Genomic DNA, 19,035 nt, shown 5'->3' with positions numbered 1-19,035 from the left:
TGCCTGAACTGCTGTGCTCTTCCAGCAACCACTGATCCAAAACCAAAGAGTGGGACTATGGCGGGTTCGCCTTTACCTTCTCCAGCCAGAGAGCAGACTCCAGTGTAAGTTGCAGTAAGGAAACTTGGGAGGTGGGGGTTTGCAATGGAACGGGGCAAGGCTTTGGGGAGGACCTGGAGAGCCCTTGCAAGGAGCGGGCACGGACGCGATGGGCCGAACGAAATGTCTGGACCCAGCTGAGGAGGAACCTGGCGGCTGGGCAAAGCAGGCGGAGTCAGTGATAGCCACCCCCTCCGTCTCTACATCAGCCGCCTGCGAGCTGACGCTAGCGAGACCTCTACCCGCTTGCGTGGCTCCGGGCACCGGGAGCACGGCGCTTCTGCTGGTCCCTTTCATTCGGAAATTAACCCGGCGCTGCCTGTACGGCGTCAGCTCTGTCCTGGGTCTGTCCCTCCGCCTTTCATCTGACTGTGAATTTCCAATCAATCATTGCCCTTTCGGTAAGTGCCTACCCTGTAATATTGATAGAGCACATCTGTATCACTGTGCTGCTCACGCTGTGCTTTTCCTGCTCTCGCTTGCACAGGGAAAGTTCCTGGGGGTACACACGTTTAAATCTGCCTTAAATTTGCCTTCAAATGCTGTGTAAGAAATACTGGCGGAGTTTCAGGATGGCTGGAGGTCCCACCCCGGAGTCTCACTGCGATTTGCGGAGTTATTCCATTACTGTGTCTGTGTGTGTGTAGCCTGCTCTGCTTCTTGTTAACTCCCTACTGCTGCCCCAATCCAACGAACTCTCAGACAACCCCTCCCCCCAATCTGTGATGTTTCCCTCGCTCCTCCCCCGAGCTATGAGCTGTAGTGATAAAGGAACTGGTGCCTCCAATGTAGAGGCGACTTACTAACATCTTCAAATCGCCTGTCACTGTGTTTCTGGCGTGAGAGGGACAAAAACAGTTACATCATCCACAGCGTCTTTAAAACACTTCAAGTTTTGCTTTCTAGGAAAAGACAAGGTAGACAAGATAAGGACTTCAATAGTTTCCTCATTTCCCCTTCCCCCACCTCACCCTAGTTCCAAACTTCCAGCTCAGCACTGTCCCCATGACTTGTCCTACCTGCCTATCTCCTTTTCCACCTATCCACTCCCCCTCCTCCCTGACCTATCACCTTCATCACCTCCCCCACTCACCCATTGTACTCTATGCTACTTTCTCCCTACCCCCACCCTCCTCTAGCTTATCTCTCCACGCTTCAGGCTCTCTGCCTTTATTCCTGATGAAGGGCTTTTGCCCGAAACGTCGATTTTGCTGCTCCTCGGATGCTGCCTGAACTGCTGTGCTCTTCCAGCATCACTAATCCAGAATCTGGTTTCCAGTATCTGCAGTCATTGTTTTTACCCATGTAGATAAACTACTTCCACTGGTTTGGGATTCCAAAACTAGGGGGCACAGTCTGAGAATTAGGTTCAGATCCTTTAGGACAGATATTAAGAAGCACTTCTACATGCAAAGGCTGGTTGAGGTTTGGCACCCTGTTCCACAAATATCAGTTGAAACTAGATTAGTTGTTAATTTCAAATCTGAGAGACTGTGTTTTTGTTCCCATCACACCTTGGTTTAACAGCAGGAACAGAAATTGCTAGAGAAACTCAGCAGGTCAGGCAGCATCTGTTGGGAGAAAACAGTGACCTCTTGTTCTAAAGAGACGTCACTGGACTCAATTTTTTTTTCTCTCCACAGTGATGGCTTAGTGATTAGCACTGCTGACTCACAGTACCGGGGATCCAGGTTCGAATCCACCCTCGGGCGACTGTGTGGAGTTTGCAAATTCTCCCATGTCTATGTGCGTTTCCTGCAGGTGCCCTAGTTTCCACCCACAATCCAAAGATGTGCAGGTTAGAGTTCAGGAATGTATAGGTGAGGCAGCAGTGCGAACCACTGAGCCAATGTGCTTCCTATCTGAGTCCTCAATGGTCTATCCTATACCCTTGGACTGTGACCTTTGATTCTGGACTCTCTGGATATCAGGAACATACTTCCCGTGTTTACCCAGGAATAGTCCCAGAAGCATTTTGTAGGTTTCTGAGACTCTCTCCTCATTCTTCAAAATTCCAGTGAATGTGGTCCTGACTGATCTGGTCTGTCTTCATATATTGGTCCAGCCAATCCAGGAATCAGAAAGGGAAACCTTTGTATATTGAGTGCAAATATTCCCATCCTGGGCAGTGAGGGGGAACCACACTCTCCTTCTGAAGTGTGCAAGAGATCTTTTGGACCTTAGTTCAATATTTCATGGAAAAGATGGCACTGTTAGCAGTGCGGCACTCCTTCACCACTGCACTGACACGTCAGAACTTGACCCCCCCAGGCATGGGGTGAGAGTGCTGCCCACTCAATCATGTCCAATCCTACAGCTGGTTTAAATGATGGAAGTCTGTCATTTCTCATGTTGGCAGTGGGTGTGGCTGCCCAGGATTTTGACCACCCACCTTCCCCAGTGCTCAAACTGATCTATGCAGTTTGATTGGACAGGGACTGTCTGTTGTGAACATGGCCACCTTATGATTCAGAATAACTCTGTATTCAGGGCAAAGTGGAGAGAGCTTCAGTCAGTATCTGCCCATTCCCAAACTCCCAACTGGGAGTGACTCCATGTTAGAGTCATAGAGATGTACAACATGGAAACAGACCCTTCGGTCCAACCCGTCCATGCTGACCAGATATCCCAACCCATTCTAGTCCCACCTGCCAGCACCTGGCCCATATCCCTCCAAACCCTTCCTATTCATATACCCATCCAAATGCCTCTTAAATGTTGCAATTGGTACCAGCTTCCACCACTTTCTCTGGCAGCTTATTCCATACACATACCACCGTCTGTGTGAAAAAGTTGCCCCTAAGGTCTCTTTCATATCTTTCCCCTCTCACCCTAAACCTATGCCCTCTAGTTCTGGACTCTCTGACCCCATGAAAAGACTTTGTCTATTTACCCTATCCATGCCCCTCATAATTTTGAAAACCTCTATAAGGACACCGCTCATCCTCCGACACTGCAGGGAAAACAGTCCCAGCCTATTCAGCCTCTCCCTATAGCTCAAATCCTCCAACCCTGGCACCATCCTTGTAAATCTTTTCTGAGCCCTTTCAAGTTTCACAACATCTCTCCGATAGGAAGGAGACCAGAATTGCACGCAATATTCCAACAGTGGCCTAACCAATGTCCTGTACAGCTGCAACATGACCTCCCAACTCCTGTACTCAATACTCTGACCAATAAAAGAAAGCATACCAAATGCCTTAGTTGAAAATTGTTCATTTCCCCAGCATTGACTCGAATCACAAAAATAAGTGATCACACACTGGCTGCTATGTTTAATATGTTATAACAGTGACTGCACTTTCTAAAAATTTAAAATACTTCATTATCTCTGAATTGAAGAGGCCATTCAGCCCATTATCTGTAAAGTGCTTTGGGGAGCTCTGAGATTATTCACAGATTTATATAAATGCAAATCTTTCCCAAATCAAAAAAACCTAGTCTGTACCAGACCTAAATTTCAACCCCCTAATGCCATTTATTCTGTTATTTGATAAGTTGACTGTTCAGTATGTTAAAATATACAAGGTACTACAGATCACAACTGAACAGGTTTTGGTCTCCTCTTCAAAGATACACTGACCTGGGGGATAGTACACTAGGCTGATTCTGGGTATGGAGGGATTTTACTATGAGGCAAAGTTGAGTAGGTTAGTCTTGTACACACTGGACTATAGAAGAATAGGGGGCAGCCTTATTGAAGCATAAAATTGTTAAGGGACTTGACTGTAAGTATGGAAAGGTCGTTTCCCTTGTGGGAAAGTCCAGTTAAGAGAGAAGTGTGGAGGACTTTTGTTTCCCTGAGTCTAGTGAGTTTCTGGAATTGTTTCCCACTGAGGGCTATTGAGGCCAATCATTAAATATATTCAAGGCTGAGATAGATTTTTAATCAGAAGGGAATCAAGGATTATGGAGAAAAGGCAGGAGAGTGGAATCGATAGGTATCAGATCAGTCATCATCTCATTGGACGGTGGAACAAACTTGATGAACCAAATAGCCTATTTGAGCTTCTACGTCTTATGGTCTTGTACATTGTTTCAGTGATGTGAATTTTATAACTAACTAGCTCCATGTTCACTTCCGGGTTGAATACAATCTTCAGTTACACCAAGCGTACAACTCAAACAACCATTCAGTCCAACTGGCATGTGATGGTGTTGGAGGGAGAGAATATTAAAAACACTGGATGGAGAGTGAATTTTTCTTCCCCCCGACTATTCCTTCACATTCCTGACTTGTGCTTATAAAATGGTGGGCCTGCTTTTGGAGTCAGGAGGTGAGTTACTTGCTGCAGAATTCCTAGCTTCTGCTTTGCTCCTGTGGCCACCGTATTTATGTAGTTGGTCCAGCGCAGTTTCTGGTCAATGGTCAATCCCCAGGTATTGATAATGCGGGATTCAGTGATGATATTACCATTGAAGGTGATGGGGAAATGGTTAGGCCCTCTGTTTTGCTGATGGTTCTGCCTTGGCATTTGTGTAGCATGATACTGCTGCATCCTATCAGTACCAACCTGAATGGTGTCCAGGTCTTCTGTTTCCTGTATATCATCTTTTGCATCTTCTCTAGAATATCTATATCCTTTTAGATAATATGAAGACCAGAAGTGTTCATGGCACAGTAAGCTGGAAAAACCTTATTGACACTTTTTAAAATTATTCATTAATTCACGGGATATGGGTGTCATTGCTCGTCACTAGTTTCTTTTGGGAAGATGGTAGCGAGCTGTTTTTCTTGAACTGTTGCAGTCCATGTGCTGTAGGTAGACCTACCATATTGTTCGTAATAGACAGGCAGGAGGCTGGAAGATCACAGCAAGCCAGGCAGCATCAGGAGGTGGAGAAGTCAACATTTCGGGTGTAACACACCTAGTGTGAAGGTGGTGTGAATGGGTGGGTGTCTAAGAATTTGCAATGCTGTGCTGTAGTTTGTGTTTATGTTTACCTTCTGAGAATCAGCACCTTTTTTGTCTCTCTCTCTTGCTGTTTTCAAACTAGGTTCAGACGATGGTCCAGGTCAGTAAGATTTGCTGCATCGGAGCAGGATACGTTGGAGGCCCGACGTGCAGTGTCATTGCACAGATGTGCAAGGAGATCACCGTGACTGTGGTGGATTTGAATGCCGAGCGGATTAAGGCCTGGAATTCCAACCAGCTTCCTATCTTTGAGGTGATTCCATTGACTCTACCCCCCTTCCTCCTGTGGAAGGTATACCCCTCCCCCTTCCTGTCACTGAGGTGGGAGCGGTAATGCTTCTGTAGATAAACCCATTGTTAACATTTTGCTTTTGTGAGTTTAATCTTGGTTCAGGATCCAGTCCTCTGAATGGTGGGAATTGATTCAGGATCTGTAGAAAACTAGTGATATAAGAGGTCATGGCTGATTTGACCTGTTATTGCTGATGTGATCCTTCTTTGATGAGTCCTTCTGGGTTAAGCTGCTGAGAGTTTTGGGACTTGGGGGTTCTGTCTTGTGCTGCTGAGAGACTGCACCTTTGGACTGTTCTGTCCTAACTCTTAGTGTGCTGCATCTAGACCTGAGAGTGAGTATGATCTGACACCTGGAAGTTTGAACAAATATTTATTTACACAGGATCGTACATTTACTGATCTCTGTAATGCAGCTCTCAATTACAAATTATCCCATCCTCTTCAGTAAGTCTCATTTGCATGTGATGGCTGATGTCAGTGTTCCATCATCATTGTCATGCCATTAACTTATGCCATTCCCATAATACAATCATTGGGACACTTGTAGAGGTTGATTAGAGTTCAGGAGAGGTATGTTCCTGTGAAAATGAGGAGTCAAAATGGCAAGGTTAGGAAACCATGAATGATAGGTGATATTGTGAGACCACCTAGAAGGAAAAAACATACGTACATAAAGTCGGCTACTGAAGACAGACGAAGCTTTGGAAGAATATTGGGAATGTAGGACCAATCTGAAGCAAGGAATTAAGAGGGCTAAAAGGGGTCATGAGATATTTTTAGCAAACAGGGTTAAAGAAAATCCCAAAGCTTTTTTTTTCATATATAAACAGCAAGAGGGTAACGAGAAAAAGGGTTGGTCCACTCAAGAACACAGGAGGAAAGTTATGCATGGATGCAGAAAATGGTTGTTTCTTAATGAATACTTTGCATCAGTATTCACCAACGAGAGGGACATGACAGATGTTGAGGTTAGGCATAGATCTTTGAGTACTCTAGGTCAAGTTGACATAAGGAGGGAGGAAGTTTTGGGTATTCTAAAAGGCATTAAGGTAGACAGGTCCCCAGGACTGGATGGGATCTACCCCAGGATACTGAGGGAAGTGAGAGAGGAAATAACTGGGGCTTTAACAGATACCTTTGCAGCAGCCTTGAACACGAGTGTGGTCCCGGAGATTTGGAGAATTGCTAATGTTGTCCCCTTGTTTAAGAAGGTTAGCAGGGATAATCCAGGTATTTATAGAATGGTGAGCCTGATGTCAGTGGTAGCGAAGCTGCTGGAGAAGATACTGAGGGATAGGATCTATCCCCATTTGGAAGAAAATGAGATCATCAGTAATGGGCAGCATGGTTTTGTACAGGGAAGGTCATGTCTTACAAACCTCATAGAATTCTTTGAGGAGGTGACAAAGTTGATTGATGGGGGAAGAGCTATAGATGTCATATATATGGACTTCAGTAAGGCGTTTCATAAGGTTTCCATGGTAAGCTGATGGAGAAAGTGAAGTTACGTGGGGTCCAGAGTGTACTGGCTAGATGGATAAAGAACTGGCTGGGCAACAGAAGACACAGAGTAGTAGTGGAAGGGAACATAGAACATAGAACATAGAACAATACAGCACAGAACAGGCCCTTCGGCCCACGATGTTGTGCCGAACTTCTAACCTAGATTAAGCACCCATCCATGTACCTATCCAAATGCCGTTTAAAGGTCGCCAATGATTCTGACACTACCACTCCCACGGGCAGCGCATTCCATGCCCCCACTACTCTCTGGGTAAAGAACCCACCCCTGACATCTCCCCTATACCTTCCACCCTTCACCTTAAATTTATGTCCCCTTGTAACACTCTGTTGTACCCGGGGAAAAAGTTTCTGACTGTCTACTCTATCTATTCCTCTGATCATCTTATAAACCTCTATCAAGTCACCCCTCATCCTTCGCCGTTCCAACGAGAAAAGGCCGAGAACTCTCAACCTATCCTCGTACGACCTACTCTCCATTCCAGGCAACATCCTGGTAAATCTTCTCTGCACTCTCTCCAAAGCTTCCACATCTTTCCTAAAGTGAGGCGACCAGAACTGCACACAGTACTCCAACTGTGGCCTAACCAAAGTCCTGTACAGCTGCAACATCACTTCACGACTCTTGAATTCAATCCCTCTGCTAATGAACGATAATACTCCATAGGCCTTCTTACAAACTCTATCCACCTGAGTGGCAACCTTCAAAGATCTATGTACATAGACCCCAAGATCCCTCTGTTCCTCCACCTGACTAAGAACCCTACCATTAACCCTGTATTCCGCATTCTTATTTGTTCTTCCAAAATGGATAACCTCACACTTGGCAGGGTTGAACTCCATCTGCCACTCCTCAGCCCAGCTCTGCATCATATCTAAGTCCCTCTGCAGCCGACAACAGCCCTCCTCACTGTCCACAACTCCACCTATCTTCGTATCATCTGCAAATTTACTGATGTTTCTTAAAATGGAAACCTGTGACCAGTGGTTTTCCACAGGGATCCATGCTAGGACCACTGTTGTTTGTGACATACATAAATGATTTGGAGGAAGGTATCAGTTGCAGATGACACTAAGATTGGTGGAGTAGTAAATCGTGATGGGGACTGTCGGAGAATACAGCAGAATATAGATAGATTGGAGAGTTGGGCAGAGAAATGGCAGTTGGGGTTCAATCGGGGCAAGTGATTCATTTTGGAATATCCAATTCAAGAGCAAACTGTACAGTAAATGGAAAAGTCCTGGGGAAAATTGATGTATAGAGAGATCTGGGTGTTCAGGTCCATTGTTCCTTGAAGATGGCAATTCAGGTCAATAGAGTTGTCAAGAAGGCAAATGGCATGCTTTTCTTCACTGGACAGGATATTGGGTACAAGAGTTGGCAGGTCATGTTACAGTTGTACAGGACTTTGGTTCGGCCGCATTTAGAATGCTGCCTACAGTCCTGGTCATCACATTACCAAAAGGATGTGGTTGCTTTGGAGAGGGTGTAGAGGAGGTTCACCAGGATTTTGCCTGGTATGGAGGGTGCTAGCTATGAAGAGGTTGCATAGATTAGGATTAATTTCATAAGAAAGATGGAGGTTGAGGGGGGACCTGATTGAGGTCTACAAAATTATGAGAGGTATAGAAAGGATGGATAGCAAGAAACTTTTTCCCAGAGTTGGGGACTCAATTACTAGGGATCACGAGTTCAACATGAGAGGTAAAAGGTATAGGGGAGACATGTGTCAAAAGTTCTTTACACAGAGGGTAGTGGGTGCCTGGAATACGTTGCCAGCGGAGGTGGTAGAGGCAAGAACGATAGCTTTATCTAAGATGTACCTAGACAGAAACATGAATGAGCAGGGAGCAGAGGGATACAGATCTTTAGAAAATAGGCGACAGGTTTAGGTAGAGGATCTGGATCGGTGCAGACTTGGAGGGCTGAAGGGCCTGTGCCTGTTGTCATGTTCTTTGTTCTGTGTATACATGCTAATCTCTCAAAGTTCAAATATGTCTGAGTGAAAACAACTTTAAACATCAATCAGTGCACTAGATCTCAAAACACTTTTGTGGCCCCATTCCTGTATAATTTAAAACAAATGTTAAAGAAGGAGAAAATAAATTATATGGGCAAACTGGCAAGTAATCTAAAAATGGACAATAAGAGCTTATTTAAATATATAGAGAGGAAGAGAGGGGCTAAATTGAAGAGTATCCAGGACCTGATGGGGTGCATCCCACGATTTCAATGAAGTAGCTTCTGATCTAATGAATAGACTTGTAGAAATTTTCCAGGAATCCTTAGATTAGATTCCCAACAAGTCCACACCAACCCACCCCGCTCTGAGTAATGCACCTAACATGGGTGATTTAACGTGGCCAATCCACCTGATCTGCACATCTATGGACTGTGGGAGGAAACTGGAGCACCTGGAGGGAACCCACACAGACACAGGGAGAATGTGCAAACTCCACACAGACGCTTGCCCGAGGTTGGAATTGAACCTGTGACCCTGGTGCTGTGAGGCAGCAGTGCTAACCATTGCGCCACCATACAGCCCATATAACTGCTGCCCAGTTGGAAACTGCTCATGTAACACCTTTACTCAAAAAGGACGAGCGACACACAAAACAAACCACTCTACACCTGTAAGCTTAAATCTGTTACTGGGAAAATGTTAGAATTACGTAACATAATCGCGCAGAGTCAGTGTGGATTAATGAAGGACAAATAATGCCTGTCAAATTTATTTGAGTTCGTTTGAGGAGGTATCAAGCAGGATAGATAAAGAAGCAGTAGATGCCATATATCTCTAAAAGACTACCGAACATAAGACTACTTTTTAAGAACCCATGGTGTTGGAGGCAGTATATTAGCATGGATAGGTGATTGAATAAGTAATAGAAGATAGAGTTGGGATGAAGGGAGGAATTTCAGGATTGCAACTCATAGCTAGCAGTGTGCCATAAGAATCAGGACTGGGACCACAATTATTTACAGTATATATCCATGACTTGGATGATGGAAGTAAGTGGACTATTGCTACGTTTGTGGATGATGCTGAAAGAAATGATAGTGGGTAGGCAAAGGCAAACATTCAAAGAACTCCAAAAACTGTTTATTCCTCCCTGATACAAGAGTGTAAAGAAAATAGTGGCCAAACCATGACTTGGAAGGAAAGTTAGAGATAGTATTAGTTGCAAAAACAGAAACATACAAATTAGGAAGAAAAAGACAATAGACCTGAGAATTGACAATGGTGTAGAAGTCAACAAAGGAGGAACAAGGGATTGCTTTAAGAAGGGGAAAATAAGAGTTGGTGTACATTTACAGGGAACGTAAGAACTAACAGTAAAACGTTTTGATAGTTACAGAAAGAGAAAAAGATTAGTTTTCAATAATGTAGGTCTCTTACAGTCAGAAATGGGGCCGTTTCTAATGGGGATTGAGAAATTACTGACAAACTAAGTTCATACTTCACTTCTGATTTCATAAAGGAGGACATGAATAATTCACCAGAAATGATGGGTTTAGTGAAGGGGAAGAACTGAAGCAAACCTGCATTTGTAAAGAAATGGTATTGGAGAAATTAATGTGATTGAAAGCTGTTAAATCCTCAGTGCTCGATAATCTATATCCTGGAGTGTTTCAGGAAATGGCCCTAGAAATAGTAGATGTGTTAGTGGTCAACTTCCACGATTCTTTAGACTCTGCAACAGTTCCTACAGATTGGAGGGTAGCAAATGTAACCCCAACATTTAAAAGGGGAGGCAGAGAGAAAGCAGGGAATTTTAGACCAGAGTCTGACATCAGCCATGGGGAAGATATCGGAGGCCATTACCAAGGATTTTACAGCAAAGAAAATACTGGTAGAGGCAGACACAGTCAGCATGGATTTACAAAAGGGAACCATTTGGAATCGTTCTACTGGAATCCTTCAAGGATGTAACTAATAGAGTTGATTAGGGGGAGCAAGTGGATGTGGTTTATTTGGACTTCCTGAGCACTTTTGACAAAGTCACACCTCCGAGATTAATGTGTAAAATTTAAAGTTCATGGGTAATATATTGAGATTGTTATGGACCAGACCAAACCCCTTGCAAATATATCAAAGAGAGGCAACCTTTTGACACAGAGGGTGATTTGTGTGTGGACTAAACTGCTAGAGAAAGTGGTGGATGCAGGTACAGTTACATTTTAAAAAAGCTTTGGAAAAGTACATGAATAGGAATAATATGGTCCAAATGCAGTCAAGTGGGACTAGTTTAGTTTGGGAACATGGTCGGCATGGACTAATTAGTCCAAAGGGTCTGTTTCCATGCTGTATGACTCTGACTATTGTCTGGACCCTAACTTTTATCTTATTTAAAGGCAAGTGTAAGGTACTGTGTTCCAAAAGTACTTTGATTGGTCATACTACTCAGTTTTAAGCAAAGCATGCTTTATTCCTACCTCCAGAAAAGAAAAAAAGCATTGGAATAACAACTCCATTGGAAAACTTAACAGAGTAATAGATTATCTAACTACTCAACAGCAACTGTTCCAAGATAGTACCATCTCATAAACACTCCCTTGGCAGAGGCAAAGTCAATAAAATAGATTGTCTCACATGCGATTCTGGCAGCAAGAAGAGAACCCAAACTTATAGCTGTAACATATATAGTTAGAGAGAGAGAGAGACAGTTCCCACAGGCAACTCCAAAACCCCAAAAACTACTGAAAGCTAAACAAAAAACCCTGAATCTGTGGGAGCCTGACTCCACCCATTCAGGATGCTTCTATTGTTCCAACCTTTTAAAAAAAAAACCAAGGCCTCACAAGCTGTTTACTTTATTGCGTTGGAAGGACCACTCTGCACCTCTGTCTCAACCTGTCAAAAAAAAGGACAAAATACACTTCTTAAACCCAAAATACTGTCATAAGATGGATAGAAAATTGTTTAGCAGATAGGAAACGATGAGTAGGAATAAATGGGTGTTTTTCTGAATTGCAGGGATCTGTATCAGGACCTATGTTAATAATTTGGTAAAGGAACTCCATAATATTTCAAAATTTGCAGATAACACAAAGCTGGGTGGGAGGGTCGGCTGTGAGGAGGATGCAGTGATACTTCAGTCTGATTTTGGACAGGCTGAGTGAGTGGGCAATGCATGGCAGATGCAGTGTAATGTGGATAAATGTGAGGTTATCCACTATGGTAGCAAAACTAGAGTGGCAGATAATTATTTGAATGGCTGTAAATTGAGACAAAGGCATGTTCAATGAGACCGGGGTGTCCTTGTACACCAGCTTCTGAAAGTAAGTGCACGGGTGCAGCAGGCAGATTGTCTGAAACCCAACATACAGGATTCGAGCTCAGAAGTGATTTCTAGCTGCAGTTCTATAGAGCAATGGTGAGGCCAGACCAGAACTGGATAACTACAAACAGGAAAAGGTTTTATCGTTACTGGAGGTAGTCCAGAGAAGATTCACTAGCTACTCCCAGTTGTAGATGGATTTTCTTATGAGAGGAAGTTAGTATTTAGGGCCTGTACTCATTGAAGTTGAAAGAATCAGAGAAGACCTTGCAATGTACAAGATTCTTGGGAAGCTGGAAAGGTAGATACTAAAAGGTTGTTTCTCCTTGTGGGAGAGTCTGGGACCAGAGGGGATAATGTCAGAATAAGGCGTTGCGTGTTGAAGATAGAGGTGAGGAATTTCTTCTCTGAGGGTAGTAAACCTGTGAAATTATTTGCTGCAGAGAGCTGTCGAGGGCTGGATTGTTAAGTATATTCAAAGCTGAAATAGTAAGGGAATCAAGGGTTACAATGATGCAGGAAACTGTTGCTGAAAATTATCATGCTAGTCACGATCTCATTGAATGGTGGACTGAATGGCCTGCCTCTCCTATGTCTTACGGCCTTGTACTGTACACTTTGGTCTCTTTGCTTGAGAAAGATTAAAATTGGATTAGAAGCAGTTCAGACTAGGATCACGTGACTGATTCCAGTGATTAAAGGAAGGTTCAGCCTTGTATCCATTAGAATTTAGAATAATGAAAGTTTTATTGAAATATGCAAGATCCTCAGGAAAATGGATAGTATTGATTCTAAAAGGATGTTTCCTCTTTTGGGAGAGATAAGAATTAGAAGCCATAGTTTACAATGAAGGGGCCTCCTATTCAACAATGAGATAAAGAGGATTTTTTTTCCCCTTTTGATCATTGGCCTGTGAAATTCCAATTTCCAGAGAGCCGTGAAGGTAGGGGCATTGTATATTGGCAAGGTAGATGTTAATCCTTTGTTAGTAAGAGTCTTAGGGTATTGAGAGTGAACAGGAAAGTAGAGTTAAGCAGCATTCTGTCTAATTGTTTGTAGTCTCATCTGGTGCCTTTTGGTTAGAACAATAACAGTAGTAAAATTATCTGTAAATGTTTGTGGTTAAGCTACTAAGGCTTGATTTGAAAGGGAATTGCAATCTGAGAACTTGATCTCTAATTTTCTTTTAACATACCCAGCAAGGCCAACTTATGATTCAACCCCAACAAAATAATCTTCAGTGATGGAGGCTGGTACAAATAGAACATTTAAAAGGTATCTGGGCAGGTATATGAATAGAAAGTGTTTAGAGGGGTATGGGCCAAATGCTGGCAAATGAGACTAGATTAATTTAGGATATCTGGTCGGTATACATAGAAAATGATTTTATGACTTCCTATTTATTCTCAATTGCAATTCCCACTTGATTAAAGCTGCTTCTTGAGCCATTTTTCTTTTTGCTACTTTGTCAATGCCTGAATCCATGAATTTTAAATCCAGATAAAACCGTGGTTTCCTTTCCTCTAGTTTAAATATTTAACTCTAGATTCTGTAAAAAAAATTTTCCTGCCATTTAATTCAACAACAACACCACCTGCATCTAAGTATCTTCCAAATGGGCAAGAATTATGCAAAGCCAGTGTATGGTCTGCGGGGACTGAATGTAACTCAGCAGTATATGGTGTTTTTCTGATTTACTCTTGTGGCAAATACCGAGAGCTCACGAGATCTGTGCCTTTTCCATCATCTTGAAAGTGGACATTTCTTCCTTAACTGGGAGATGATGCCAATCCTATAAATTGGGTAATTGTTTAACTCGGCCCAGAGTAACACCTACCTCTTTGAGTCAGGTGGTTGTTGGTTAAGTGCTGCATTGCTGGAGGTGCCATCGTTATTGGGTCCCTCAGATTGGTGTAAAATCACAATTTGAAGAACAACAACAGTGGGGGTTTCTCCCTGATGTTCTGGTCAAATTGCATTCCTCAGCCAACATCATTGAAGTTGATTATCTGGTCACAATCTTTGGTCATTTGTGGAAATTTGCTGTATCCATAAGGTTCCCCTGAGATGACAGTGATTGCCTTTGACATCAGGCTACATCCGACCAAGTGTGGCATCAAAGAGCCTGAGCAAAACTGGAATCAATGGCTATCAGGGGGCAAGCTGGCCACTGGGTGGAGTCATACTTGGCACATAGGAAGATGTTTGGAGGTCAGTAATCTCAGCTTCAGGATATCTCTGCAGGAGTTCCTCAGGGTAGTGTCCTAGGGCCAACCATCTTCAGCTACTTTATTAATGACCTTCCCTCCATCATAAGGCCCGAAGTGGGGATGTTCATTGCGCAATAATCAATGTTCAGCACCATTTGCATCTCCTCAGAAACTGAAGCAGTCCATATCCAAATTCAACAAAACCTGGACAATATCCAGGTTTGGGATGATGCATGGCAAGTAACATGCACATCATGGAAATGCCAGACAACAACATCTCCAACAAGAGATTGGGTAACCATCATTTCTTAGCATTCAATGGCATCCCATTGCTGAATTCACCACCACCCCCATCTACAAACATCCTCTCCACTCACCACTGATGCACAATAGCAGCAGTATCAACCATCTAGAAAACGCAGTGCAGATATTCACCACGGCTGTTTAGACAACAGTTGCAAGCCCCTTCCAAGCCCTCTCACCATTGTGTCTTGGAAATACGTCATCATCAATCCTTCATTGTCGTTAGGCTGAAATCCTGGAATTCCCTCCTAAAGGCATTGTGGGTTTACCTACAGACATAGACTGCAGTGGTTCAAGAAGACAACTCACCCCCACCTTCTCAAGGGGCAACTAGGCAAGTACAATACATGCTGGTCCAGCCAGTGTTGCCCACTTTCCACAAGTGAATTTTTTTTTTAAAAACTCGCATCATCTGTTGGTTTGACTACTTCCATTCTTTCAGTTTCTATCCTTTTTTTAAAATCTAAATTTGTCCCTTTAAAACACTTTAATTCTTTAATGTTGTACCTTTTTTATTAGTGTAGTCTTTAGTCTGTTCATCCTTGATGGAATCTGCTTCTAATGTCTACCACATGCTTCATGAATTAACTTGCAGTTAGTTTCTGGTAAAATTGATCTTTTGATCAGAGTTTCAAATTTCCACTCGTGATCCAGTCTATCACATGGTGTATTTGCAAGGCTAATCCTATCTGAGTTAACCACTCTGCCAGTTCTATCTAGTCTGTTTGGTGAACTTTAGTTGTTCCAGCTGAGAGTTGCTGAAGTTTGATTTCTCAATAGCATAAACTCTTCCTTAACTTGGATTTTACAGCTAGCAACGATTTAAAGTCCTTGCTCCTTTTTTGAACTGCTGTTAAACTCTTCCTGTGTGTTCCTATCTCTGTGCTTAAACTCAGCTTCATTTTGCATCAACTCTCAATTTGTTTGTGTTCTGTCAGGCCTAATGCTCATCCTCCACTCCCTTGTCCCCACATTGTCATTGTGCTTATAGCAGTCATTACCCAAAAGCTCTGCAATTTCCTGCCCTCTGAAATTACCTCCCCTATCTCTCTTCTGTTAACAGCCCCCTAAATAACTAAAGTTTGGAAACCTGAACTAATCTGTCTTCCTTTTCGCTTGGTGTTCTGTTTTTTTTTCCCGCAGGTACAGCTCCTGCAAAACACCTTAAGAATTTTTTCTGTGAAAAAGACATTTCTCTAAACAAATACAAGTTGCGCTGCAGCAACGTGCCAATCCTCCTTTGATTGTACTCCCAAAGGTGTGATCACTACCGCCTGAAGTACAATGGTAGATGGCAACACCACCACTTACAATCAGTGTGCTGATGAGGCCACGTCAAGTCATACAGCATCGAAACAGATCCTTCAGTGCAACCAATCCATGCCAATCATGTTCCCAAACAAAACTAATCCACCTGTCTGTGCTTGGTTCATATCCCTCCAAACCTTTCCTATTCATTTACTTATCCAAATGCCTTTTAAACATTGGAACTGTACCTGCGTCTACCACATTCTCGGGCAGTTCATTCCACACATGAACCACTCTGTTTAAAAAGAAACGTTGCCCCTCATTTCCTTTCTCTCTCAACTTAGTTTTGAACAGCCCCACCCTGGGGAAAATATCTTTTTCATTCACCTTGTCTATGCCCCTCATGAATTTATAAACTGCAATAAGGTCACTCCTGTGTCAACTTCACTGCAGTGATAAAAGTCCCAATCTTTCCAGTTTATTTTTATTTCTCAAGCCCTCCATTCCCAGCAACATCCTGGTAAATCTCTTCTGAATCCTCTCCAGTTTAATAATATACTTCCTATATCAGGGCGACCAGAACTGCACATGGTACTCGAGAGTAATGTGTACAGTTTTGTCCCTGTATTTAAGAGAGGATGTGCTGGCACCAGAGGAAGTTCAAAAAAAATTCCCTGGACTGATCTCTGGGATGAATTATACTTAACAGACCAGCCTTGACTGACCCTGCAGTTTTATATACACCACTTCAAGGCAGCAATTGTGATTTTATTTTTAAGATTGTTCACTCAACTTTATCACTGTTTCCATAAATCTTAGTTTCAGTTCCTGTCTGTAGAAATAGGCATTTAATGAATATGTCGATGAGGCTGAGGTAAGTTATGGTGTCGCTATGACCTTAGTAGTCATGTGTTAGTGTTCTGTTCAGAAATTGGACTGTATACTTGGAGCATGCCGCGCTGTAGCCTTACCATCATATAGTATGTAAGAGACCACATTTTTCTTTTTTTTTAATCTACACGTTGAAGTGGAGATTGGACTGCTAGAACTGGAATACCAGGAAAGTAAGCATTGTATTACAGATCTCAAACCTTGTACACTGTTGCTTTTTGGAGGCAGTAAGAGGGGGATTTTGAGAATGAACAACACTAAGAGTATAGTGAAATCAGGAAATTCTGCCTGGCAATAGCCCTTTGATTATAAGTGCGAAGAACAGCAGAGATTGAAAAATGTTCAGAGCCTGCAGACTGCAGAGCTTCCACACTCCCCTCATGTGCAGAAGAAGACAGAAACCCAGAGAAAGCTATTCATGCACAAAAAGTCCCATGCTCACCTGATGAACCAATGAACCTGAACAAAAGCCATCCCCTTACAGACTACAGTATTTTATCTTGGCAAAAATTGAGAAGTTGGTGAGGAATAACTTTTCATCTTGTGTTCTATACTTCTGGAATTTTGTTTGCCCTGCTTTAGTATGTTCTATGCTCTTTCCTATCCACTGTATTTGTGTCAAATTAGCATCTTTCGTTCGTCTGAATGGTGATCAAGGGTGCACATTTTGATTTGAAAGAGTGTTGTTTAAATTGTATAAATTAGGAATCTTTTGACTTTTCTTGTGTAAAGTTAGTTGTCTCATTGGGGTTTTAATACATATGTAATGTGTTTAATGTTGGACCCATGGGACACAATTATGAGTTTGTGCTTCACTGTTAAGTTGTGACAAAAGTTTTACAGTTGCTAAAAAGTTTGTGGTTTTATCAAGGTCTGAAAACTAACATTGGAACACACAACCTGGGTATGACCCCCTATTAAAAGCAGGCTTGCATTTCTGATCTCCAAACAGTTCAATGACTGAGGTACTTTTGAAGTGTAGTCACTCTAGTAATACAGTCGTTAATTTGCATGCAATAAGATACCACAACACTGTGGCAGATTGTACATGATATTGATGAGAGGGACATCAATTGTAGGGTCACAGTACATCAGGCAGACCTGTCTCTCAGCATCTGCTCCACCCATTTGGCAATCTGGCAGTGGGGTCTCATTTCAGTGAGAGACAGCTGCCTTATAACCTCTAGTTAGTTATTTTCACCAAGCAAGTCCACTGTTTATTCATAACTTCCCCAGGTGAACCTGCCAATGAGTACATGCAATGTTTTATTCTAGAGGAAGGAACCAAACATTAACAGTCTACAATAAGTAACTAACTACGATGAGTGACTGGATAATCTGTTTTAGTGATAAACATTGGATCAGACACAAAGAGAACTTCCAGCTGTTCTTTTGAGATGAGCACTCTGTTTCTTATCTCATTTATAAGATGACCTCTCCAGGGATGCCAGTGTGCATTGATGTTACACTGATCAGCACTGGCACCAGGGCACTTATGATGTTACCAACGCCTCTGGAGTGGAACTTGAGTCTACATGTCATCTTACTTGGGAAGGGAGAGTGCTACCCATTGAAACACAGGTAATGTTCTTTGGTAAATCAGAGGGAAAAAAAATGCTGGATGAACTGCAAGTATATATTTCAGGGGCAGCGAGGGAAATTAATGAGAGCAAGGAATAGGAAGATGTATTCATGGGCTGAGAAGAAATAGGGTTTGGGAGAGTGGGCAGAGACAGATGAAGAGCAAAATTGTAAGCATGGATCTGTAGGCTGAATAAACTGTTAATGTTTGGTTTCTTCCTCTGCAATAAAACATTGCATGTACTCATTGGCAGGTTCAACTGGGGTGTTATGATGAATAAACAATGGACTTGCTCAATGAAAACAACTAACTAGAGGTTATAAAGGCAGTCGTCTCTCACTGAAATGAGACCCCACTGCCAGATTGCTAAATGGGTACTGTAGATGCTGAGAGACAGGTCTGTCTGACGTACTGTGACCCTATGATTGTTGTCCCTCTCATCAGTATCATGTACAATCTGCCACAGCGTTGTCAGCTGATCAGGTATCTGGGCTTGATCTTAGATCAAATTCCCCATTTCTGAACTCCCTTCTGGTAACTTGTCTGACTGATGGTGTGTAAATGTCATTGTGTGGCTCAGGAGAGAGTATCACAGCAACTCTGGGTCCTGCACTCTGCCAGTGAGCGGGGCTGTATGTGTGGATGCTGAGGGTTTGGTATTTTCAGGCTCTGTTTGAGCTGTTTGGAA

The 19,035-nt window shown here is 42.8% G+C and overlaps 1 protein-coding gene across 2 annotated transcripts in view; it reads left to right on the top strand.

Annotated features, from left to right (window-relative positions):
- The first annotated feature begins 320 nt into the window (after positions 1-320).
- Positions 321-19,035, top strand: part of LOC140491863 (UDP-glucose 6-dehydrogenase-like) — a 43,551-nt gene continuing 24,836 nt past the window's right edge. Inside the window, exons 1-2 of one of the 2 annotated variants that reach the window (XM_072590280.1) lie at positions 321-500; positions 5,098-5,268. In XM_072590280.1, coding sequence (XP_072446381.1) covers positions 5,107-5,268 — 162 coding nt within the window. In that variant the 5' untranslated portion in view covers positions 321-500; positions 5,098-5,106. Of the gene's footprint in view, positions 501-997; positions 1,017-5,097; positions 5,269-19,035 lie in introns of those variants that run through there. The other variant, XM_072590281.1, reaches the window with a different exon arrangement.

The sequence above is a fragment of the Chiloscyllium punctatum genome, chromosome 20, assembly GCF_047496795.1.
Source record: "Chiloscyllium punctatum isolate Juve2018m chromosome 20, sChiPun1.3, whole genome shotgun sequence".
In the NCBI taxonomy this organism is placed as follows: domain Eukaryota; kingdom Metazoa; phylum Chordata; class Chondrichthyes; order Orectolobiformes; family Hemiscylliidae; genus Chiloscyllium; species Chiloscyllium punctatum.
Note: the sequence above shows the minus strand (reverse complement) of the source record. Positions and strands in the feature narration are given on the sequence as shown.